Below are 25,996 nucleotides of genomic sequence, written 5' to 3'. Positions count from 1 at the left end.
CTATATGACAATGGAGCAGCCACAAACTACATTACCACTGAGTGGAGGGGATTTACATCTCTAACAGTCTCTGGAAGCTAGCTTGGCTTTGATAAAAAAAGTGGGAAAGAGCATGTATTTCAATACAAAAATCCACAGCATTCTCAGCAACAAAGCAAAGACCAATATTCCTTTCTCCTGGTTACCCGTACCTCCTGAGGGGTTAACTGCTATCACCAAATACGTATTATAAGTTCCTTTTTTGATAGGGTATCAATATAACAGCGTTAGTCCTCTTGGTTTTGACAAGACTTGTAGCTCCTAAATCTCAAATTCTTTCTGAAAGATCAGGTATAAAAGCTTATGAAAGCCTTATTCACATTCCCCCTCCCTTTCCCAGCTTTCTCTTCATCTTCATGTCTGCTTCTCCTGTTTACTGCATCTAGAACTCATAAAGGAGAATATGCAGCAAAGAGCCCACAGCTTGCCAAAAAACAAGGTGAAAGAGTGAAAGACAAGGAGGAGGTATAGGCACTAGCATAACCTCCTAAGAGAACCACTCTACTACTACGTCGCGTAAGTCATGGTCTGAAACATGCCACATAGGACACAAAGCCCTCACCATGGCTACAGCCTTAAAATGCTCTTAATTTATTGCCTTCTTTCTGCATGGCAAAATATATTAGGGCTTTCTGCACATCTGTGCCTGGCTTTGTTCAACCTGCCAAAACACTCTACTGGAAAGGGACAATCTGATAGGATAAATCTTGTAAGGGCAAAACATGAGCTGGATTAGCCAGACTTCAGTCTGGAGACAATTATATCTTCATTTATGCACCGAATGCTAGAGATCTAGGAAGCTTGAAAGCAACTATATAATTAAGTAATGGGTAAGCATAAGGATGGACTCAGAGGTTTCTAAAGAAGTACAGTGCTAAGTTCAGAGTATGTTCTTAATCATGAACTTCCCCAGTCTTCTCTTGAGCAACTGAGAAAATAAGTACTCCAGCTTGAAAAGTAAGAAGAGATAGATAATATGACAAATACCATAACTATGCAAGCTAAAATAAAGATCAGGGAAAAAAGCAGACAGATGAAGAACTGAAGGAGGTCATGAAAATCTCCATGACATACACTTGTTTGTATGCTCTCTTCCACCACACTGTCCCTAACACTATATAGCATAGCCATGTGTACACTTCTGAAGCTCTACGTATTGGGTAATCTCGGAGATAAAACATCATATTCATTTGAAAAGCAACCTGGTAAACTTTGTTAAATAATAAAAAAAAAAAAAAGAGATCAGCTTTCAAAACACTGTGTTTGCAAACTCAGTTGCTCTATAAGAGCAGCAATGACACTGGCCAAAAAGGTTAGCAAATGCAAGGGCAGCGAGGTCTAAAAGCACCATTGCCCTCTGCCACTTAAAACAAGTCAAAGGTTTTCATCTTACCTATTACTCTTCTCAGGAATGATGTCTCCAGGTATTTTCTGAGCTGTGCTGGACTCCTGGCTAGCTGAGAACTCCAGAAGATTTCTAGTCCGGTGGCTGGAACTCGCAGTGGAATCAACTCCATTGGGATCCTTTTCAAATACACTGGAAAACATAATAACCATAGCAAATCGTATCACATATATGAAGGGTCTGCAAGACACTTTACTGTAATGTGTTAAATACTCAGGTGGATACATTTCTGGCTGCTACTATGTTACATGGATAAGGTTCACGTCATATCTAACATAAAAACATGATGTCTTGTGTCATTATATTACTGCCATTCAAAGCATTAGTAGACAGAAAAGCAATTCTTTTCTCTTCTTCAGTTTTAATTGTTCGAAAGATTTTGATGCTCTGGTTTTCATGTCACCCCATAAGCTTCACCTGATGAAACTGAGATCAATCTGTTTGTAACCTAGTTCTGCAGGCATAAGAAAATTACCTATATTCAAATCAAAGTACCCCTGAACTTTAACTTTCATCAGCCTCAAAGCACAATTGACACAGTTTATATTACTACAATATGTAAGGAAAATATAGCTACCAAATTCTGTGCAGCTGCAAGCCTGGAATATTATGCCAGACATCTAACAAAACCGTACGCAAACTTATATGTGTTCAGTTCTGCTTGGATTTAGAAACACTGGCAGGGCTGACAACCCCATCTACATAGGGCAGTAGGCCATGGTCCCAGATACCCTGTTGTCCTGGTCTGTGCTTGCACTGATTTAAGGATCTTCCCCTGGGGGCTGCTCAGCCAGCCAGCCAGCCATGCAGCATAGGAACATCTGTGCTGCTCTCCATGCAAAGCAACATAGCAGCATTTCACGTGTGAGCTGGAAATATGACCAGACAACTGCTATAAAAGATCGATTGCATCCTAGTTCGGAAGAGTGATTTACAAGTGAGAAATCTTGAAAGCACAAACGCAATAGTTTAAGATATCTTCTCCAGAGGCTAGCTTTACTCTTTCGTAAACGAGGTTGCTTCCTGAAATATGTATATTTACAAAATCAAGTCCTAACCTTCTTAGCTGACAACAGCAGAGCATCACCAGCAGCAACACAGTGAAAATACAAAAATCCAACAAGACCCCAGCATGCCAATGAGATCTTTGCCATGCATGTTGATCACTGCCTACAGAGTACATTTTAATTCATGCTCCACCTCTCCCGTGTAGCAGAGCATAAACTCTGCAGAGGAAGATCTCATTTTCCTATTTGTTACATGGCATTACTTTGCAACAGGCAATGAATAAAAAAGGTAATAACAGAGAAAGGCAAGAATTCGCAAGGAGGGCAGATTAAATACTCCACAACTAAGCAGAAGGCACACGTAGTTGCCTAGCAATCCTCTCTCTTTTGCCAACACATTTGCACTCCTGTTAACAGTAACCCAGGTCTCCCTGTGTAATTGTGTCACGTTCTGCAGAACCGCTGGAGCCAGGGCAATCCCAGATCCAGGCTGACGTCGCTTGGACTGCCTCCTCTTCTTCAGGTTTCCAGGCAGCAGCACAGAACCAGGGCAGCAGAAGTGCTACAGGCTCTGTTTTCACTAGTGACAGTGAGCAGAAAAATACTTACAGTTTCCTTACTCTATATGTACGCTAGCATCCAAATGTCTCATTGCTTCTACTGCATAGCATGGAAAGCTAGATGGTTTATTCACAGCCTCATAGATCAAGCAACACCAGGATATCCAATTTTACAGACACAATCTCCACTATCTATTGTAGTTTATTTCTCTTCCAGTGAAAGCACTGGCACAGCTGGCAGCATCTCAAGCCCAGAACCAGAGCTCAAAACTAAGGCTGATTCTTAAAGGTATACCACATGTTCCTGCTGGAAGTCACTCATCTGTATAATGTCCCTACTCTACCTAATTTGGAGCCATGACAGCTAAAAGTATGTGGAAGTTTATTCATGAAACCAAGAATATCCATCAGAAGACCTGAAAGTTGCAATTCTCCCACAAACCGTTTCTCCACAGCCTGAAGTGTATCAGCCATCCAGTGTGTTGATGGACCTACTGGGTCTGGGATTTTATCCTATCCTACTTCTCCCCTTTCCCGTTCAAAATGACACATTGAACCAGAGAAACTTTCCATGTAATTATCTAGTTAAAGCTGACAAAACCCTAATCAGTAGAATTGTAACAAATCTGCATTTTTCCATGATGGCTCTTCCTTCCTATTTGCCTCACTCTGCAAAGGCAATTCTTGTTATTTCAGGTTCCAGCTTGGCAAGGTGACTAGTTCGAAGTGAAGTGCCACATGCAACACGTTGCTACTCCAGTTCCCCCTGAACTCTGAACAAAAGTAGAGAAACCCAAACCAAGTCCATCAAGGATAAAGATAAGCACCGCTCTGCAATCACAGCTAATGTTCAGTTTTTGTAATTTAGTTGTTTTAGCTGTATAGCCACTCAAAACCACACACACCTCATTTTATTATATCAGCTTTAGTAGAGAGGAAATATTTATTTTTACTCTTCTCATGCTTAAAACACCTTAATCTTTTCATGAAAATTAGAATTTCACTTTTGGCAGCAACTAAGTATGGGACGTTTCAACCTGAAAGAAGATATCTTCAGCAGCAAAAGACAAAGAAGGAGGAGAACAGAGTACATTTTGCCATCCTTACAGGCATAAACCATGGCTCCCACTTCTGAGAACATGAGCACCAACTTGAGGACAAAATATGGTATTATTATGGTATTTATTCCAGTGTCCTTTCCTTTATCGGGATTGTTATTTTTTAACAAAATGCTTCTTTTGAAGCAGGGCTAGCAGCAATTTCTGCCTTAAGCTACATGGGCTACATTTGCCTCCCCTTCCCCATTCATTTTTTAGGACCTTGAAGATGATCAGAAGCTGCCTTCTCAAAGTTTCAAATATGTCTGGGAAAAAAAAAATATTGCCCTTCCTTGCTTCTTTGGTTTGTGGCAATGACCCAAAACTAAAAGAACTTTCATTTTGGATAAGGAAAAATCCCGCAACTTGAAATGTTGCCCTGCTTCCACCTTCTAGTTACTTGGAGAGTTTTGTTATTTTTTTCCCCATCTGAATAGATGTTGTTGTTCTGTTGTATCATTTCTTCCCCCTCCTTTCTCCCATGAGAGGTCACTTGCAGAGTTTGTCTGTAAATAGGGCTCCATCTTCAGGTAATAGATAGGAGAGGACATGCAGGTAATGGTCTATATCCTCTGACTTCTCATTCTCAAAGACCTTTCCTGGCCAAGTGGGACCATGAGGGTATGACACAGGATATCAGAAATATTCCTCCTTTGACATCTTAAATTGGCATGGGGGAAAAACATGACTTAGGACCAAGGAATCCCTTTAGCAGCTGGGATGAAAGATGGACCTCTCCTACAGAGCTACATGTGGAAGCACCTGCCCACCTGAGGCATCCTGAGCTTTATAAGTGCTAAGCAGAACAGCAACAATACAAGCTGGAACAGGAATGGCCTACAGAGCAGATCCTGACACCATGACACTGAAGGTGAAGTCAATATTGAGCATTTAAAAATATCAGGTAGAAGAGGCTAAAACAGTGAAAAAGAAAGGTAGATGATCCCATTCAGAGGGATAAAAAGCTTCCGAAAACCAGTATTTTCAGCTAAGATATCAATAGTTGCTTAAAAAAAATGTTTTAATGTGACAGATGGTAAAAGCATGGACAATTTTTTCATTCTGTTGGGCTACAAGATGAGAATTTGGAAAAGAAAGAGCACTTTGGCCTATATACCCTGAGCAAGTCCTACTACTTGCAGGAATTGAGTTACTGCCCCACATTAAAAGTCAAGAAAGACTGAAGCCGAGAAATGGCTTTACTGGACAAGACAACAATTTAGAAGCTGGAACCTTTTCTGTTTGGCCACACTTACACACCTGGGGTGCCTACCAAGGCTTTGCAGCCTGCATTTGGATATCCCAGATACCCTGAGCATTAAAGGGTTTTCACACAGCCACGAAAACCCTGTCTAAGCTGGCTGAGCGATCAGCTTGTTTAAGATGCAAAACCAGATCCAAGGGAAAAAAGAAAGAACCACTAAATACTTCATGCAGATGTTTGTTCAGAAGTGTAGATAAATTTGATTATAGGAGAGAAAGAAAAGCAACACTCCTGTCATGGTTTCTCCAGGCATTCAATAGCACCTGATATTTTAGCTGTATTTTTACTTCTTTGGTTTGAATGTCAGTTTGATAAATGTGAAAGCAAGTCTTGCCAGGAGCCCAAACTAAATTTCATTTGTACTTCTGGCTGAACAAACCCTGTGCACTTCAAGTTTTGAATACTGACATTTAAGTTGTACAGTAATTTGTAGACAAAAGCCAATAGTGATATCATAACAAAGAGTGTTCTGGGGACAGAACCATCTCTGAATACGAGCTGGGATGTTTCCAATGGGCTAAAGTTGACATTGCAAGGAGACACCAACTGAGGACCTTGTCCTCTTCCTAACTGATTCCAGACAAGGCTGCCACAGTGCCAAACGTTCTCTGGAAAGTACTTCTCATTTCTTAGTCCCGATGAGGGCACCATCTGCTGACAGCAAGGCACTACCTTCTCCTGCCAGGCTGCTCCAGAGCTACCTTCTGCGAGTGCTGGGCTGGTAAGAGGAATCCAGCCTCTTTCCTCTGCTGGGGAGGATGAGAAAGCAACCCAAACTGGAGTGATGATCTCTGTGTTTTTCTTGTGTTGTGCTTTCTTTAAAAAGCAATTTGTTTTTAATAAAGCTGGTAGAAAAGAAAGGAAGAAAGCAAGTATCGACACCCAGAGCATTTATTTTTGCTTAGAAAACTATGTCAGTTATTTGGAAGAGGGCTAGCCTTTATTGCCAAAGCTTGGGCAGGCCTGATGCAAGCAGTCTTAACAACAATGTTCATTCAGGGCAAAAACTTTCTGTATTTCACTCCCAGCCCAGCAGATGAACACATGGAGAAAAGGATAAGTTATCAGCAAGCGCATCTGGCATTCTGCGCAGGCTCTGCAGCAGCAGCAGCAGGACAATGCAAGCGAGCACAGCCAGGCCAAGGCACAACTCTGCCAGGATGAACATGTGGCTGTGATCAGTAAAGGAAAGAGGAAGGAATCACTTCCTGCTCCTGCAGTTGTAGTTTGTAAGAAAATCAAGGGTATTCAATTTTATTCAAGCACCAACCCATCAAGAGAGGTTCTGAAAGGTCTGGAAACTGAACCCAAGTCCAAATTACTCAACCTGTCCTTTTCCTCCCAATTTCTCTCTCTCTCTTCAAGGAGAAACTACAACACAAGACCAAAGGTGTGCTATAGAAGCAGTCTTCTAGCTTTGGGCCATCTCCAACACAAATGTACACTCAACTCAGCATTAAAACGTATTCTTTCAGTGTCACAAACATTAAAGTAAGTTTCCCATATTAGAAGAGTTAAGAGCCACAAATGTCTTCCGGAGCTTCTGCTGGTTTTGCTAAAACACTCAGAGGGCTCTGTATTTCCTTGGCAGCCAGAAGGAGCTGGCTAACATGGCACTGTTGCATGCCTCTTGCACTCATCTAGTAGTTTTCTTTCCACATCGCGCCAGTTCCTCTCTACTAGTGTGTAAAAAATTAATAGCCCTTTGACTGTCATCATTTGTATGTATATTTGTTAGCATACTTCAGGTATGCATCACATTTAAGTCTATTAACCTCCTGAAAATCTATGGAAGGCTATTGGGGCTTGCAAAAAGCAGAGAAACAATCCTTTTCTATCCTTCACTGAGTGCAAAAAAGCCCAGGATTGGATGAACTAAGAGTAGGAACTCACCCTGTTGTACAGTCCACAATTCCTGGTTCTCTGTTCTCAGAACATCTTTTAGAGATGCTTCAAGCAGTCAGCACAAGTTTAGACAACACTATACAACTTGCAGCTGAAGGAAATCATGGGCCACAGTTTAATGCTCACAGTTCAGCACCACTCCCAGATCAGGCTCAGCTGGAAGGTGGCAATGGCCAAGCAAGGAACCTGGCTGGGGAGTTCCTCCTCCATTATACTGCAAGCCATCGGTGGTTTCAACTAACCTGCCCGACTTCATGCTGTAATGGAGTGAGGAAGAAGCACACACACACAATCAGGAAGAATCGTTAAGGCAACAAGAAAAAAAAAAATACTGTGTTTCAGTTGCTTATCATTGCTCTTCATTTTAGGCAAGTGCCAGGCATACAGCTTTAGTCTGCTTACCACATATTATTCAAGAGGACATTTGGGGTGTTTTCAAACATGCCACGACACTGCTTGATCTTGCAACTGAGCTCACCTGCTAGGGCAGCACAGTGGTGAGACCCAGACCATACCGAGACCTTGGCCCAGGACTGGCTTCTGTGGGTTGGATCTGCACTGACAAACCTGAGCACACAACATACAGCTCAAACACCTCTGCAGCAACACAACACTTGCTGCATGTGATACTATGGTAACGAGATTAGCTCCTTTGCCCACACAGCTAATGCTCCCTTTAAGGGAACTACAAAACTATTTCTCTAACTTTCTGACATCCCACCACCAAGGTATCCCTAGGTTCCTGCTTGCCGTAAGATGAGCCTGTTTCTTTAATCAAGGAGTCCAGCATTAAGGCTCAAACAACAGCAAACTTGCCCAAAAACACTGCTGAATGCACCAAACCTCAGAATAATCCTGCTCTCCCACATGCCAACTCAAGATTGCTCAGCTTGAGTAAGGGCTCTAAACCATACTGACACAAATACAGGTGTGCTCAATGGATGGTGCTTTCAGCAGCCCAAATCACACATGCTCCAAAAGCTCAGCAGGCTACATTAGTACTGACTAGCAGCCTGCAGACTAGGTGGGCTGCTAATCTGGGTGCTGGTGAAAGACCTGTGTTTTGCTTACTTCATCCTTACAAGCAGCAGGTCATGGTAGCATGCAGCTGAACAACCCTTGGATGATTTCCTCATTTTCAGTAAAGATGATTAATCCTACCACTTCTGGCTTTTTTTTTTTTCTTCCTAATGGTTGTGTTACCAATTTAAGAAATGAGACACACTCCTAAGCCTTTCAGGAGTCAAAAATCACTGCTTCTTCATTTGTTGCAGTCTACGAAAATAGCACACAAATCACACTTCTAAGCTACCCAGGCTGGTGTCTTTATTGCTCATTGGATCTAAATTTTTAATATATTATTCAGTTTCCAGGATAGTCCTGGAAAGTAGAGGAAAACCCATCAGGACACTCTAGAGAGGAGCTGCAATGAAGTCTCTACAAAAGGCCAACAATTCTAGCACAGCTGCTGTAGGTCGACAGGACACAAGAGATTTCAAAGCAGCAGCTTTACTTAGCTCCATCAATCACCACCTCAGTCATCCTCCACCACAAATACAGCTTAAGAATTTTTGGTTACATCATCAAGTCTGTTTTCCAGTTTGAAAGGGGTTCCAGCCATACACAGCTGGCCAACTTGTAAGAAAAAACAAAATTAATAAAAAAATCACACCACCTTCTCAAACCCCCTGTTCCAATCTCTTTGCAGATCTGCCTTTCCTCTCTCCAACTTCGTATTTTTCTTTGTTTTTTGTCCACTGAATATCTGAAATGGTAGTTAGGACACATTCTGGCTGGCTGACATATTTATAAATGGTCTAAGACTGTTCTTGGATGATAAGCCCCACATAAGCTTGAGCAGACTGATTAGGGGGAAAAAATAACTAGTTGAACATTTGTCATAGCTAAGAAAATAATGCTAGGGCTACTAGCAAGTACCTGGCTTACATGCTTTGCTGCTACTGCCCCAAGCAGCAGAGATGCAGAAAAAACGCCTTTTGCATCTTCTGTGATTGTTCTCCCTTCCCTACTTCTTATACATCAGTTGGGTTGGTTTCAGGCAAATATTTCACTATCACATGTAAGACTTGCATGAAAAAAACCAAACACACAAGACAATTTATAGTCGAATGGGAACAGGGAAGAGAAACAAAAGAAAAATATTCCCCAAATAAATATGTGGATTGTTTAGACTAGAACACCTGCTTGGTTTCCATTTGTTTCAGCATTGTTTGTGCTTATTTAACACACTTTCAGATCTGGTTACTACCCAGGCACAGTCTAACACAAATGTGGAAATTAAACAAGAAAAAAAAAAAGGACATCTAGGAATGTTAATAGTTCGAAAATTTTCAGATTTCATGTTGTAAGCAATAAAAAAAATGCACAGCTAATTAGATGTTTCTTAATGCCAGAAGTCAGCAATCTTTCAGGGGTGCCATGCCAGCTGAGAACGCAGCCGTGCTGACCGACACTGGCTCTCACAGAAGGAAAGTGCGAAGGCAGGAGACACTGCCTCCCACAGATACCTGCCTCCAGATGTTGTGGTTCCAGCTCCCAACCCTGCTGCATGCCAAGGTTTGTGGGCTTTCTGCCTTTTGTGCAAATACTGTGGGTTGCCAATTCCTGTCTTGCTCCTCATGGTATGCAAGACTGGGGCAAAGGGGTGACCTCTGCAAGGAATTGAATCAAAATGTACCCTTTTCCCTTCATACACCTCACCAATCATTCTTAAATAATAATAAAAGGAAGTTTTTATAGATGTTAAATCCAAACCCAAATAATTCACAAAGATTAGAGAATCGTTCATTGACACACAGATGGGAAATTCCTGGGCGCCTTTCTTCTAGTATGAAGCAAATAGATAAAATAGAAACTTACACTAATAGAATTCCTGCTAAATTACTTCTGCTTTTAATAACTGAAAGTCTTGGTTTTCTATACAAAATATCAACAAACCCAAAAGAGTTTAGTAACACAGTACAATACAATGCAGAGTTACTACTAACTCTATACAAGCCACTTTCATGAGCAGAAAGTATTCAATTCACATTTATATTCAATTTATATTTAATTCAACTTACATTCTTTTCTCAGAGATAACATGGTGCCACATCCAAGATTGAAGAGTGTTCTGAAAAGCTTGTTGGCAATTAAGCAGACTGGACTAGACTCTCCCTTTGATATGTTCAGATTTCTTGGGTCGATACACCAGCTTCCCTACCAGACTTTCAGCCCCATTCCCATATTCCCAAATTCAATGTTACAGATTACCCATACACACAATATATTTGTCAGCATGAAAAAAATGTGTCAGCAGGGTAATTTTATCTGCTAAACAAGTGAAATGATTTCCTACACAGAAGAAATGGCAACACTGTCACAAAGTTTCAAATTATATTTATCTCCAGTTGACTACTGCATAGAAATTGGGTATTCCACAGTTAGCTAACTCGGGGGGGGGGGGGGGAAGTACTTTTGCTGAACTATAAGCTAGCATAAAATTTCTTATTTCTGTAAGAAGCTGCAGGGACTGAAAAACATCACATGTATTGGAAGCTTCTGTTGTTAAGGTCTAAGCAGAACAGCAATCATGAATATCACATTCATGGGGCTACCACTCAGTGACACCTCTAAAAAAGGAAGAAAATGCGTATGGGAGGAGTGAAATCTTAAGTAATGGTTTGTATATCCCACATTCTGAACCTTCCAAAGGGTACTGCACAATCAACATTCACACCACCTTGATACAGTCTGGTATTTTAATTGCAGTGCAAGCATTTATCCTGCTAGGAAAAAAAAAACCAAACCACCAAACAAACAGAAAGGTAAGAGTAATTCCTTGCAAATTCGAGATTACGTTTCTCTCCACTGCCTAAATCCAGTACTGATGCAGACCACCTCATTCAGGCACACCAATTACACTGACATTCTCGGCTACCACACTGGCCAGGAACGGCCAGACACCCAAGAATTTCTTTTTGCTTTATCTACTTATTAAACATCAAACAGGTCAAGAAATTAACCCTGTCACATTTCTATAAGTACTGATTGTTACAAAGATATGAACACAAACTGACTTTTCAGTCTACTTTGACAGCAGTTTCTTGCAATCAAGCTCAACACCTTACTCATTCCTGGGGGTAGAGAAGCTGACACAGGAACTTTAGAGCACTGTGGTAAGACTTCCCACCCATCTTCTGTATGCTTCCAAGCTTCTCAAAACTAACAAGAGCTTCATGCATTCCAACTCCTCACTGTAATGTGGAGGCAACTAAAATTTCTCCCAGCTTCAGGATTACTGGTTCTATTAGTTCTCACCAAATGCCTCTCAAGTGAGGGGTAATGTTTGCAAATGCAGATGGAATGACGAATCAATTGCTTAGTATCCAGAAGCTGATTTTTCTGCCCAATAGTCAAAAATCCCAATACAAACCCTAAATACACTAAGAAATGGTCTACCTTAAAATCATCCATACCAAAGTAAAATTATCAGCTGTATTTCACTGCCCAAGATAAACAGTATTTGCAGTAAGTGCAAATACTTCAAAAGTAATTTCAGCTTTAGCACGTTTTCTAATATTACTAAAAATACAAACACCAACATTGCAAAAGTTTGTCATAGTCAGAAACAGAGTCTTCCTCCAGATTTATCCCATTCCTTTAGTTTGACTGGGGTTTGGAGCACAAATGGAGACACTGCTGACTGGGAATCTACTGAAATATCCTCCTCCTTTTGAAAAAGTGAACAGCTTCATATAAAAGGTCTTTATGTTCCAAAGCCAGGTTAAAGAGACAGATACATGCAAGAAGTATCCCTTTTTAGTCTCCTCTCTTCCACAGATTTCTTTATAAATTGTCTGGGAAGTAATGCAGCATTTCCTTCCTGCTCTCTGGTTCCTATGACTCACTGATAACAGTTCAAAGAAGAGAGGTTTTTGATCACCACTTCAACTAATTAAGGAGAGGGAACCTCTTCACCAGATCTAGAAAACAAGTAATACAGGGCTTACACTATAATGAGGAAGATTGCAGCTAGACACATCTAATGGTCAGGATTGCAAAGCCCTGGAACAAAGTGGGATTTCCTGCACTGGGTACTAGAAGAAGCTTAAACTCATAGCTATTGTGATTAGCACAGGTATAAACAAGCAGATGAGCTCTCAAAGTCTGTGACTTTTTTTCTAAAAGGATCCTGAACACATCTCTAATCTCTTCAGGTATAAATGGAGCAGACAAACTGCTGTACGCTGCATTGAATAACAAAATGCCAAGCTGTCCTGGTTTCAGCTGGAATAAAGTTAATTTTCTTCTTAGTAGCTGGTATAGTGCTGCGTTTTGGATTTAGGATGAGAATAATGTTGATAACACACCGATATTTTAGTTGTTGCTAAACAGTGTTTGTACCAAGTCAAGGATTTCTCAGCTTTTCATACTGCCCTGCCAGTGGAGGCTGGGAGTGCACAAGAAGCTGGGAGGGGACACAGCAAGGATGACTGACCCAAATGAGCCAAAAGGGTATTCCATACCATATGACATCATGCCCAATATATAAACTAGGGTGAGTTGGCCGAGGGACACCACAGCTCGGGGATTGGCGGGGCATCAGTCAGCGGGTGGTGAGCGATTGTATTGTGCATCACTTGTTTTGTATATTCTCTTATATTAGCAGTATTATTTTCCCTTCCTTTTCTGTCCTATTAAACTGTCTTTATCTCAACCCACAAGTTTTACTTTCCCGCCTGCCAATTCTCTCCTCCATCCCCCCGGGGGGGGTGCACAGGGGACTGAGCAAGAGAGGCTGCCTGTTGCTTTGTTGCCGGCTGGGGTTCAACCACCACACAAGCCAAGAGAAATTCAAAAGTACAAGATCTAGCTCTTGTTGCCAGAAGGATTCCAAAAAAGGAACCATTATACAGATGAGTCTTCCCCTATGCAGGGGGAGAGTAAAGTACAAAAGTTATGTTTCAAGCTCAAGGCTTTAAAACACAACACTGCCTGTATTAAAGATTCCAACAAAAATCACAGGACAGCAAAGTTGCTATGCAAAGAGGAATTCCTAGGCAGCTTACCTCAATGGACCATAATTCAACATTATGAAAGCCAGTATCACCATCACACACAGGGTCCTTCTCTTTGGAGACGATACTTTGAGCTTCTGATTCTAGACAAAAAAAACAGAGAAGACATGCAATAAAAAAGGGGCACAGACATGCAAAGGTATGTCAGAAGCTAAATACACTAAATTAGGTTGCTTTTTAGATTTATATTTGCCTAATTATGTATGAATACACATCAGGACTACCTAAAAATAAAAGTCTTTTGTTTGTAAGTTATATTCAGCTTCTATCCAGTCTATCTTCTAAGTGAAATCTTCAGAAGCACCATGAAATAAAGAATTAAGAGTCAGCTAGATAATGCGACAGCTGTCCTGACCTAGAGTTGGTGAAAGTCCTGCTCGGAGTGGGAGGCTGGGCTAGAAACCCCAAAGGTCTTCCAGTCAACATTTCCATGACTCTGTTCAAGTGCCTTCCACCTAAGCAACTGTCTTTATATAAAGTCAGATCTTCATCACAATCTCTTACCTCTAACACTACTTCATCCAGCTGCCTCTTCAGTGTGCTGTTTTCTTTCTTGAGTTTCTCATTCTCCAATAAGGCTGCCTCCAGCCTCGCCTCCAGTCCCAACATGTATTCTTTCTTTTTCTTCCGAGACTGAAAGGCTGACTCCCGGTTTTTGATCATGCGCTGCTGCCTTCTCAAGACATTGACCTGGACAGACAATACAGAGGCCTGTTAATGATCCGCAAGTTAAAAGTGCCTCTATTTCATGCATAATTTCTGCTTCTCTACTTTGTCAAAAGTCTGCATAGATAGCTTCCTGCACTCTGCTTCAAATGAGCTGATATGTTCAGCACAGAGGCAACTAGGAATCACAGTACACCTCCAACAGTTATAGCTCATGTATAATTTAAAAACAGACCCTGCATTGTCTCTGTTTTCGTCTGCATTCTCAACCTTCTGTGTGTAGGGGACACAAAATGTATACTCGAGCAGCAGTTTGATTTGATCAATCAAATCACAAAGACAGAAAATACATATCTACAGGTCTGCAAGGTAGCAAGAATGTCTTTCATCTTCACTTTACCATACACCATTTCATAGGCTACAATCAGTCATCTGTTTTCTTAACTGGAAAGTCCTACAGATTTTTAGTCTGTCCTGTATGGAAGCCATTTCCACACTGATTACAACTGTTTCTGTACCTTTTCCAGCTCTGCTATATAGTTTTTGAGATTTTGAATACTGTTCCTGACCTCAGATTGCACATTCTATGTGTATCAAGCACTTCCATGGCAGTTTAAATGCAGTCTCTGGATGCATCTATACTAGCATTTTAATTCAGATTGGGAGTATGGCTTTGATGCACATTTCCTGACTGTCCTACTTAATATGCTTTGCTTCACATCACAGAACAGCCTCTGATACGGCACACAAACTGGGTTCCTTCTGGATGAAGCTAAACCAGCAAATATACTCCAGGAGGGCACATAATTCACTCCAACCACTAGCAAGCATTCAGTCTGCAAGACTAGACCAGGACAGTTCAAAGTAACCCCTCCCCATCCCCAAACAGTCTATCATCTTTTACCACTTACTCATTTTGTGGTTTGCACTGAGTAGGACGACCTAGACTGAAAGCATCTTGCTGCTGACAAGGATAACAATGATCGATATTACAGAGCTATACAAAACTACTTGAAATCCTAAATTTAAACACTACTCTGTTGATTTCCTTTCCCTCACAGATTAGCAACAGCAACTCTGTTTTTATTAAAACCAGAAGACTTCCATCACATTATTAAGCTACAACAGGATGTGCCTTAATGATGTTTACATCAAAAGAGAACTGAACTCTGTACCTTACAAAGACCTGAATACCCTCCAGTAGCTACCAACGCATGCACTGGAGTAACCTGTATCTATTAGAGCATGAAAGCTAAAGAAAAAAGATGAGAAGTATTCTAGAAGTATCAGTTTACGAAAAAAACAAGTCACAGAATAGTAACATCAATGAACTCAGATAGCGTGCTCCGGTTAAAGTCTGGCTGCTTAAAGAACCTTAACCATAGCCTTCCAACCCTCACCCTGTATATACCCACACACACAGACAATATATTGCTCTAGGGCTTTGGTGTCTGCAAGAAAAATTGGCTACAGGCTGTTTGAAGAAGTCATTCTTCTTCATGATACTGCAGTCTGGTGACAAAGACTAAGAAAACACGTCACAGTGCATTAACATTTTGGGCTCTCTCCATGTTGATCTAATTGCTTTCTGTAAAGATCATTTATTATATGTCTAGTCTGCTGCCACCGACAAAAGTCTGTGAAAGTGAAGCTGTTTGTACTTACTCTGGTTTTTCTCTTTAGCAGAGAGTGGAGAAGGAAAAGATTTTAACATATTTTCATTAATGCTAAGCTTTGTCTTGAATTTTTTAAGTACGACAATACTTAACAGAAGAAAACTTCTGCAGACATAAAAACTTTGGAAAAAAAACCAGATTGAGGCTAGCCAAGGACTGCAGTGTATAGAACACACCAATCTAGGGCCAGGATCACTTCAACTGTCCAGAGATGAAATAATAAGGAATGAGTTCATGCAGCAGCTTTGGCCTGAGTTGTGTGATATTCCAAACAAGTAGTTACATTCCTCTTTTTAAAGAGGTTTGCATCATGAAGTCAAACAGAGAAGACCAAATTGTTTACATCCATTCTTGTTTGCAGACCTGCTCAGGATTATTCACTACTGAATAGCTTTTGACTAAGTATCTGGAACGTCTGGCAAATCTACCTGCTTCCCTGGAGAAAACATAGAGTTCAAGCACCAGTAGAGTGTTTGTACACTAAAAGTACATCCTAAGGTATGTCTATATTGCTGTTTCAGACACTACCAGCTACGTTTCAGATGGTATTTATCTAGACTGCCCTCCTTTACTCAGTGTTCTCCAAACACTGTCAGGAACAGCAGCTCTCCCCAGTCTGATTCAAGGTACTCTGTGCAGTAACAGCATTTCAGTCTATGCCACACCAGTTTCACTTCCACTGATTTCTTGAGCTTGCTTAAATGAAACCAAACTGTGTCCTTGAGTTATTTTAACTGACAATCCCTAGAACAGTTTAAGATCCTTGGTCAACCCTCTAGCACTTGCCTGGCTTTTCTTGGGGAATAAGCCACAACTGCACACCTGATCTTACCTAAATCTGATTCAGGAAACAGAAAGAGTTGTGTGTGTGAAACAGTGCAACAATGCTTGAACCTGGAAGCAGTATGGCACTAAGCATTACATAGCTGACTTGGCATCAAGATAAACATGCCCCTTGCTTGAGCATTTTGATAATCAGAAGAGAGACAGGAACTAATTTATAATGTCAGACTGCTTAAGCAACAAGTGCTGAACAAAGATTAAACATAGCAAACACCTCTGCTAACTTCTTTTGCAGGTTGTAGGTTGTATTGTATTAATTTACCACTCAAGATAGTAACTTCTGGTTCTCAGAAAACACAGACCATAAAGGGAAAATATAGGCATTAAAATCAAACATTAATCAGTGATGCAACTTTTGCTTCCTAGCTTTAAAAACTACACCACCACTAACACGCATGCAAAAAAGATGGTGTAAATATGGAGAAGTGAAAGCTTCATTGCAAAACCCTGCTTCAAACAGTACTAACTAGATTCAGATTGTCCTGTATCTTCAGAGTCTTTACAAATAACCACTGCTACCTCAATTTGGTCTTTCAAAGAAAACTCAGTTCTGAGCAAAATTTAGTCTCCATCCCAACACAAGCTGTATTTCTAGCATAAGGCAGTAAGAATGTCTCTCACATTCCACAGTTTTTGGTACACTCACTGGGAAAGTTAACAAAGAGCTGAAAGTACAAACCGTTTGAACTTTACATTGGCTGGCTTCTTACCTCAGCCTATAACAGCTGCTGGCTTTGAAGATGCATCTTAAATGCAGAAATACAAAACCTATGCAAGTGTTTTCTCTGTTCTTATGAAAGATCTGGGATTTCTTGTCTCTAAAGTCAACAGAACACAACTTGACTAATGAGTTTATTTCATATGAAAATTACCCAATGTACAGCACAGAAAACAGGATTCTTTAATAGAAATCCACACTTATGTTGAAGTAATTTTGCGTAATCTCATTTTTTCTAAATTTTCAATTTTTTTTTTTATCAACAGAACTGGGAGGCAGAATTAAATCCTTTCTCACTACAGAGTGGAAACATGAGAGAAAGGCCCTGTAAGGACACAACTAAACTGGATTCTCTCACACACCTACCATTTATGTCACCATATCATTTAATTGCAACAGGAAAGGCAATTTGCTTTTTCAGTTAAGAGCCTCTTTGCTTCAACCAGAAGAGTGGCTTGCTTAGGCAGCGTTTTTGTCCAATTTCCTAGTGGAAAGTTCTTCACCTGTTTCCTAGTGAAGAGTGACCACCTTGAAAGCCTGGCACTTGCCCGCAGCTGGCAAGCTGCATAAACGTGTGCCATCAGGACAAGCACAACATAGGGCTTCATGTGTACAGCTTGCTATCAGCCGATCTCAGTCTAATCCATTGGAAGGGCTGAGTGTTAAGCTGTTTATCCCTCCTAAGTGCAAAAGAAAGTTCTGCAGTGTTTCTTTTTATCCTGCAACATCTGCTTAGATTAGCAAACAAAAACACATGTTACAGAGCTCAAATGACAGCTACATCTGTGCAGCTCTGAGCGCCACATATGGCGTCTACAGCAGTCGCAAGATGTTTTAACCCTGCTGGCGCCAGCTGTATCCTGAAACATTTGTTCTTTTTCAAAGTGCTATTTCATAGTATGTGCCAAAGAGCAGTTGCAACTGTTTTTTCATGTTTCAATAAAGACAGGTTAAGATGTGCAGCATTTAGGCTGATAGCAAGTCTTAAAACTGCTTCCATAAAACAGCTTCAGGTGGAAATATCCACACAACCATCGTTTAAAATAAACAGTTATTCATTACCCCAGCAACACATTTGACTACCGAGTGTCACAGATGTGTATATGAAGTATGATGACAATAAGGGCATTTTGTCAATTAAACGTTATATTCAGACAATGGCAAGGTGCCATGCTACTCCTGATTACAGGGAGTCACAAATCTAATGACTGCTGACAGGTCTCTTCAGGTTGGCTTTGCATGGCAGGCAATTATCATTTAAAAATGCAGTGCTCTTAACTGGTCTGTCTACTGACAGACCTTTGTTAGCATAGCTTCTTGCAAATTCAAGATTAGGTTTCCATTGCACCTAATGGTCTGGCTGCTGAATTATTTGTAGCAAATAATTTTTTATTTAAAAATGCAGCCCACACACAAACACAAACAGTGAGGAAAATTTAACATCAAGCATGAGTGGCGATTCTCAGACACCAGGAAACTGTACAACATCCCTCCAAAGACGCCAGAAGGTACATGCCTTTGAGAAAGTGTCCTGTGCTGCTAATAAGCAGGTGACAATACTGCAAAATTTCATGTGAATGGACACCAGTGTTTTCTCCCTCACATGGAGAGATGCGATAGGACCCTCAGCTCACGACAACTGTGGTTGGAATACCACACTGGAGAACACCACCCTTAGAGTTCAAAAGCCACAAACAAGAAGGTTTGGTACTTTCCACAATGATGCCTTCCTTTGGACAACAAAATGCAACCAAAGCAGCTTCAAATTACTAGGAACTAAACCAAGTTAACGCCCAGCTTGCTAGCTAGTTAAGATGTCAAAGCTGAAGGGGGAAAAAAACCCCACACATCTCAAAAGCTATTTCTGTTTACACCTACCGCTTACTGTGAGCTACTGTGGAAAGACTTATTTATTTGTGCAGTGACTGTTGAGAGCTTACCCTGTGGGAGCCTGAAGAGATTAGGATCATATGAAACCCAATACCTGAAGTTTCTAAAAATCATGAGTAAAATCTGGGGAGATAAAGGGGATGGAAAAAGAATCAGACCTACTGCTGACATTTCCAATTCATCTACTGTTCCTTGCCATTCTTTGCCAAACTGCCGAATTCCCTGTTCACTGTTAGAAATCCTATTAGACAAGCCCAACTACAGCTCAGTCTTCCTGAGACTCTAAAGCGACCTGGTTCTCCCATTATATCCCACATGCAGGTAACTGAAAACTGTTTCCAAGCTTTGGTTATTAGCTATCATCACACAGTCAGAACTTACATCCAGCCCCATTGCTGGTGTGGTCCTTTGAAGCAAGGGCTTAGTCACTGGTATTTTGCCGCTTGCTGAGCCATTTCCAGCAGCTGGAGACAATGAATTCACCGTATGATTGTGAAGTGGTGTGGTCCCTCCAGTGACGGCAATGACTGGCTGGGAGGCAGGAAGCACTCCAGAAGCCTGGAGCTGTACCACAGCGGGCTGGGGGAGCACCACTGATTGACCTAGAACACAAGAACAAACAGGAGTGCTCAGTGTATGATATGAAATGCATTTGTACGTGACCAGTTTGTAGGGGAATACTGATATAGGAGGTAGAAAGCCTTGCTTCCACTCCTGCCCCACACAACTTATCTCAAGTACAATTCTACAGCATTAGTATATTCCACAGAATAGGAATGAAAAGAAGAAAAAGAAAAAAAAAAAGCTCAAAAGTTTGCAGGGCTCTTAATCCATCCTGCAAACCAAAACTACACATATTAAAGGGATCTAATAAATCCATCCCTCTTCCAAAAGCTCTTCAAAGTTAATAAAAATCAACACTTGTTAGAAACATTACTCATTTCAGAATTGCTAACACTTGATGCACTTTAAGCAACTTTTTCAAAGAACTTAGCCAGCTTACCTCAATCCTCCTCCTTTTGTCCATCCCTACTTTACTGCTGTATTCAGTGGAAAACTTACTACACGGAAGTGACTCAGACTATACAAACCAATTCAGAAATAGCATAGAAAAAGATGAACAAGAACAATGCAAGTTACACTTTCAAAACATAAGTTAAAGCCTCAATTCACACCAAGAGCTTTTTTTTTTTAAATGTCTTATATAAGAAATTTTATGCACAAGCTGAAGAGAGCTTAAAGAAAAGCAAGCAGAAAAAATGAAGTAATTTTGACAGAGTTTGAAATGGAATTAAAAAGTCACTTCCAAGAAATGTCAGTCCAACAACTACATTTAACTCAAGCAGGTGCCTGAGTAATATTTTGTTGTCTGAAAACACATGAATGTCTCTCTAATCCTTTGTAACAGGATGACCTCGCCAGCTTTCAGAAACAGCATGTTGCAGCTCAGCATTCCAAGCAAAATGCACAACGATGTATTACAGCATTTACCCAACCTTCTGGAAGGTGAAAAATGAAGTAATTTACCTAGCGCTAAGATCTTTTATGTATGAGGTGTAGGATTAGATCTCCTTTTTTACAGAGATAATCTTGAAGACATCAGAAGTTAGTACTACCCTATTTAAGAACTCAGACAGTGAACTGGAGATTATTTCAACAATTTTTTTATGTATAAACTATGTGATGCTCTACTATCATGCTTTCTTCTTTAAGCTTTTATGAAAGGGACTGTAAAAATATCATTCCTCCTGCTCCTTTGAAAATAATAGCATATTTTAAAGTGGTAGCTCTAACTTGTCATGTGCAGGGGATTCTGATTAATGAAAAAGATCTTTATGGTTTTTATTATGGAAGTGGCACAACAGAATTTTTAAACACACCATCAGTTAAAGTAAATACATGGCATGGAAATACTTTCCCAAAAGTATTTCCTCTATACCACCTCACAGAAATTACTCTCCTGACTTTTTTTCAGGGAAAAGGAGAAGCTGATCTTCACAATACTATACTTATATTCAAAAAATCCATATCCCCAACATTCCTTATTCCAGATGGTATTTTATCAGCTGGAACATCAGAAGGAATAAGAATTAGGTCACACTGACTGTGCTGACCTCTGTTTGAAGCGGTCTAACAATCTTAGGCATGTTGTAACAAATGTCAGTGTCTCCAGCTTTGGCTTAACTCCTGATGGAAGAGCACTTAGTAATAGAGACAAATTTTTCACTATTGCAATGATCTCTAGACACATGCCCTTAAGCATTTGTCTCCTTTTCCTTCCACGCCTCAGTGCCTGTGCAGTCAACCGCAAGAGACTGCAGCCATCAGCTGGTGAAAGCGAGCAACTGCATCTGACAATTTCAGCAATGCAAGTTATGTCCTTATTGTCTTAGCTGAAGAGTAAAATAATGCTTTGGATTCAGAAATGAAGGCTCGAGCTACTTCAAAAATCCATTACAGGGCAACAGGAGGAATGAAGAATTATCAGGGGACAGGAAATCACTTGCCTGTTGTTAACATCACCCTGCAGCTGTATGCAACTTTTCTAACCTCTGACATGGTTTTCTTAATTTCACAACATCCTATTTAATGCTGTTTAGTGAGATAAAAAGCCATAAATTCACATTCCCACCATCCTGTGGCCAAGTTTCATGTGGGTGAAAAAAAGCTTTTATCGCTCCTCCCAAGTTTTCAAGCTTCATTTGAGCCGTCCTAACTGATTCTGCTGGAATCTTCCTTTGGTTACGACAGAATAGCACTGTTATTACCTTATGCACCAATTGCCATCACAAGTGGAGCAGAGCAAGGGGCCCTAGAGATCCTCCCAAATCAGCAGTTTTACCTCCACAACTGCCAGCGCTCAGCATAGTCTCTTTTGCTACACTGTCTTCCATTCCACATAACGCCCCGGTGAGTGCTGTTTCTCATAGGACTATATGAGAGAGGAATATGGCCATCTTCTCAGCCTAAAGCTTTTTCAGCAAAGAATGTAGCACCCCTCTTTTTTCTCCTACCCTTCCCATTTCACTTGCCAAAGCTAACTTCATTCTAGTGACCATCCCAAACAGACATAGTGTTTACCCCCAAGACCTGGCTCAGTCAAGACAATTCACCTACCTTTAGGAGGCGCTGGCTGGATGTTAACAACTGGCTGATGCTTTGGCAGTGGCACAAGTGTGGGAAGAGTCTGAATAATGATGGTTTTAGCTGGGATGCCAATGTTAGCCTGAGCTTCAGGTACAGCAGGCAAAAGAGGTTTGGGTTGTATCAAAGGCCTGGACACTGTCTGACCACACCTCTTCAGGGTCCTCACAGAATTATTTGCTAGGAAAGGAAAAAGAGTCAGAGTTGGACCAGAAGATAAAGAATTCAAGCAGTAATAACACGGGGTTTGGTATGGGGTTTTTTTACCCATCTATAATATTTGTTAAAAACAAACATATCTGATCACAAATTCAAGTCAGAAATGAGAGGATATACTAGTGTCTGTTAGTTAAACATTCATATGCAAGACGCATACTATCTGCGGAATCAAAGTAACTCGATCTCTCATACCAGACCGAGAAGTGATGCTGACAGCAGGCTTCTTCCCTCCATCTCCTTCGGGGGATGCAGGACTTCTGCAACTCTTGCTGTAGAGAGAGATGGGAGACATCTGGGAGCTACAGCTGAAGTCCACATCATCCTGCAGACAGAAAGTACATGAGATTAATGCTTCAGAAACACATGAAAGTGCCTACTAGCAGTTCAGAGTGTAACTGCCTTTCATCACATCTGTGTTGCTGCTGCAGCAAACAGGAAAAAGGTTTTATTCCACAGTTTTATTCCGGTCAATGCTAAGTACCACTGAAAACCAAAAAAGTACTTCTCCCCATCAGCAGAGCGACAGGAGGCAGAAGCCAGCAACTGCTAGACTCAGAAGCCTTTAAAAGGCGTTTTTTTGGCAACCAGGCTAATAAACACAACTGAGGAAACAGAACGGAACATGCTCTTTTTAGAATGGGTCACAGCAGGGGAGGAAACAAAACATCACTGAAGGGAAGTTGTTTTTGCAAGGGTTCGAAAAATAAGCTGCTTCCTCTTATGCCATGAAGTTGGTCAGAGAAGTAAATCACTGGGCATTTTGTTTGTCACAGCTGGTTCTGAATGACTGCTGCTATCTGTGTTACATGGAGGTTTCTGCATACAGGCACATTCTGCACTGGAGAGTCCACAGACGATGGAGAAGGGACTGAACAATTTGAAGTGGCTGGTGATAAGGGTTCTGTCTTCACGCTTGCATCTGCAAGAGGCAGATAAAAAAATTTTACCATACAAGTTTTTAGCAACGGGAGATCAGTAAAGAACACACCGCCCTACACCAGCTATTTAATTCCTGAAGCAAGGCACAGCAGAAAACATAGCGAGATTAAAGATACTACACAGCTTAGCTTGTGGGGCAGTCCTCGCCAGCTGTACCCATGCTACAGAAACACAGCATGACTTCTCATCGCAGACTTAAATGCTGCAGGGCATCAAATAGTTTTACGTAAGTTACCACTATCCTTAAGTTGTAACAGCTCACCCTTTGGGGAGGGAGGGCGGGGGGAGGAATAGTCACACCTGCAAAATACTGAAGGTTAATTACCTGTATAAGCATGGCCTGTAATATTCCAAAGGTCGGAGTCCCAAGACATCAAATCCAAATCAAAATGAAAGTTATAGAGATCATTTTCCTGAAATGACAGTTCAGAAAAAGAAACAATACAAAAATACAATATACATTGAAACCACCAGCCATTATGTTCACATTCTTATGGCTCTGGAAAACAAAACAAAACAACACAACTATCACTTCAGTTGCCTTAAGGCACACAGAAATAAAAGCCCTTAAGGGGACAATTCTCAACTGGAATACACAAGACAAGGCTTCTTCTAAAGCTTAGACCTGTAGGAAAGGAGTATGTCAGTTTAAGACCATCACTAATTATTGTACCATTATCAGTAATTTGTAAAGCAAGAGTTTTAAGTCCAGTCATTGAACCGTCTCATATAAAGCACAAGTTGTAGCAACTTGTTGCCATCCCCCCCCCCCATCTGCACTGAGATATTTACTTAATGCCTTTCCATCACCACATCTCAAAGCACTTTATAAGCAAAAGCAGCATCAGCGGCAGTTTACCAGCAGGAAAAGAGACACAAGGACTGATTTGCTGAGTATGTATTAGGTCTCCCTATACTTGAATAAAGTGACACCATCATCTTCTAAAGCCAGGCACACCAGTTTCCTTCTCCAACAGAAAAAAAAAAATAGACTAAAATCACTTCACACATATTATTTATTATAAGACCTTTAAAACAATGATCAGGTTTTTTGCTCCATTTTTTCTGATGATAAATCTGTCAGTCTCAGTTCCCTACTCAAATGTGGCATTTTTATAAGCACTTGCATAAAAAATATAAATATCACATACCGAACTTAGAAAAAATACACAGCAAAAATTTTCTTGCTAAAAACTATCCTGCAAATGTACCTTTCCTTACATTCTCAACCTGCCTCATAAAGGGAGGCTCAGAAAGTCTGCAGACTGCATAGATGTTAATATTTGCAGGCTAGGATGAAGAGAAAGCTCATCAGAGTACACTTATAGGAAGAATGACAAAAAACCACAGCCTGAGCCGTGCAGTAAGAGCTGCTGCACAGGTAACTAACGCTGACCTGCCAATGGGCAATACCTTTCCCTTGTACAATCAAGCAGTTCCCACATTAATGCTCTTAATACCTCAGGTTTACATTGGATAACCCAGGGGTTGTGCTGGAGGTGGGTTAGGACACAGTGAGCAGAGAGAAGACAGGGGGAAGAACACAGAGTGGAGAATCCATAAGGCAAATGCCCTGGGACAGAAAAAACAGTATGTATGATCAGACAGTGAAAAACACGGGGATTAATGCATAAGGTTACAAGCAAAGGTTTTAGGAGAAAATCCTACAATAGACAAGAAAACAAGAAGCCATCTTACAGGCAAAGTGATAAAGCACAGCAGATGTAACGTACCCACACTTCTTCACGCTTCTCCTTCCACGCAACCCAGACACGTACTCCCCATCAGCACTGCCTCGCAGGGGGAGTTTACCTTCCTTAGGCCAGTGACAGCACAGCTTTTCCTGGACGCGGCACCTCAAACCTTGCCCTTAAACCCTCTCCTTTTAAACCTCTAGTTGTGATCCCCACAGTTTATTACGAGATCGATAACTCCGCGTCTCAACAGCTAACGCGGGGGAGAACGCGTGAAGGCCTGTAAGCCACCGGCGCTCCAGCCGGGGAGCTCCGGTGTCTCCTGCCAGACGGCCGCCATGAAACCTACAGCGCTGCTCCTCGGGGGATCCCCCGCCGCCCCCTCCACCCCCCGAGCCGGGCCGTGGGGGCACACCGGCCTCCCGCCGCCCCCCGTCCCCGCCCGGTACTCACGTCGGGCTCGTCCCTCGGGGCCCGCCGCGGCTCCGCGGCGCCCAGCAGCTCGCTCAGCTCCTCGCCCAGCACCGCCTCTGCGGGAGAGACAGCGGCCTTAGCGCCGGCCCGGTCCCGGCGAGAAGCTCCCCACCGACCGGCCCCGGCCCCCCCCGCTGCCGCGCTCACCCCAGTCAAGGCCGCCCCCCGGGGCCGGCAGCAGCCCCGCCGGCTCCCACTCGGCCTCCGCCGCCGCCATCGCTTCCGCCTTCCTCCCGAAACCCACGTCTCCTTCCCGGCAGCGCCCCGCCCCGCCTACGGCGGCCGCCGGCGGACAGACAAGGGGGCCGCTGCCCGCCGCGGGGCTTCGCTTCCAGAGCCCCAGGGTCGGGGGCGGCGGCCGTCCCCACCCGCACCC

General features: G+C 41.8%; 1 protein-coding gene across 6 annotated transcripts in view; it reads right to left on the bottom strand.

The window, feature by feature from the left end:
- The window catches only part of ATF6 (activating transcription factor 6), an 84,573-nt gene extending 58,645 nt beyond the window's left edge, over positions 1 to 25,928 (bottom strand). For 5 of the 6 annotated variants that reach the window (XR_008237230.1, XR_008237231.1, XM_052801905.1 and 2 more), the window contains exons 1-10: positions 25,768 to 25,928; positions 25,600 to 25,676; positions 23,778 to 23,865; positions 23,338 to 23,432; positions 22,706 to 22,835; positions 22,268 to 22,474; positions 19,532 to 19,752; positions 13,862 to 14,047; positions 13,349 to 13,440; positions 1,433 to 1,576 (exon numbers count right to left, since the gene is read on the bottom strand). Coding sequence is in view for 4 of the 6 variants with exons in the window: in XM_052801905.1 (XP_052657865.1) it covers positions 1,433 to 1,576; positions 13,349 to 13,440; positions 13,862 to 14,047; positions 19,532 to 19,752; positions 22,268 to 22,474; positions 22,706 to 22,835; positions 23,338 to 23,432; positions 23,778 to 23,865; positions 25,600 to 25,676; positions 25,768 to 25,837 (1,310 nt within the window). In the remaining 2 variants the exon portion in view is untranslated. Of the gene's footprint in view, positions 1 to 1,432; positions 1,577 to 13,348; positions 13,441 to 13,861; positions 14,048 to 19,531; positions 19,753 to 22,267; positions 22,475 to 22,705; positions 22,836 to 23,337; positions 23,433 to 23,777; positions 23,866 to 25,185; positions 25,436 to 25,599; positions 25,677 to 25,767 lie in introns of those variants that run through there. The other variant, XM_052801907.1, reaches the window with a different exon arrangement.
- Positions 25,929 to 25,996: the final 68 nt, after the last annotated feature.

The sequence above is a fragment of the Harpia harpyja genome, chromosome 11, assembly GCF_026419915.1.
Source record: "Harpia harpyja isolate bHarHar1 chromosome 11, bHarHar1 primary haplotype, whole genome shotgun sequence".
Taxonomy (NCBI): Eukaryota; Metazoa; Chordata; class Aves; order Accipitriformes; family Accipitridae; genus Harpia; species Harpia harpyja.
Note: the sequence above shows the minus strand (reverse complement) of the source record. Positions and strands in the feature narration are given on the sequence as shown.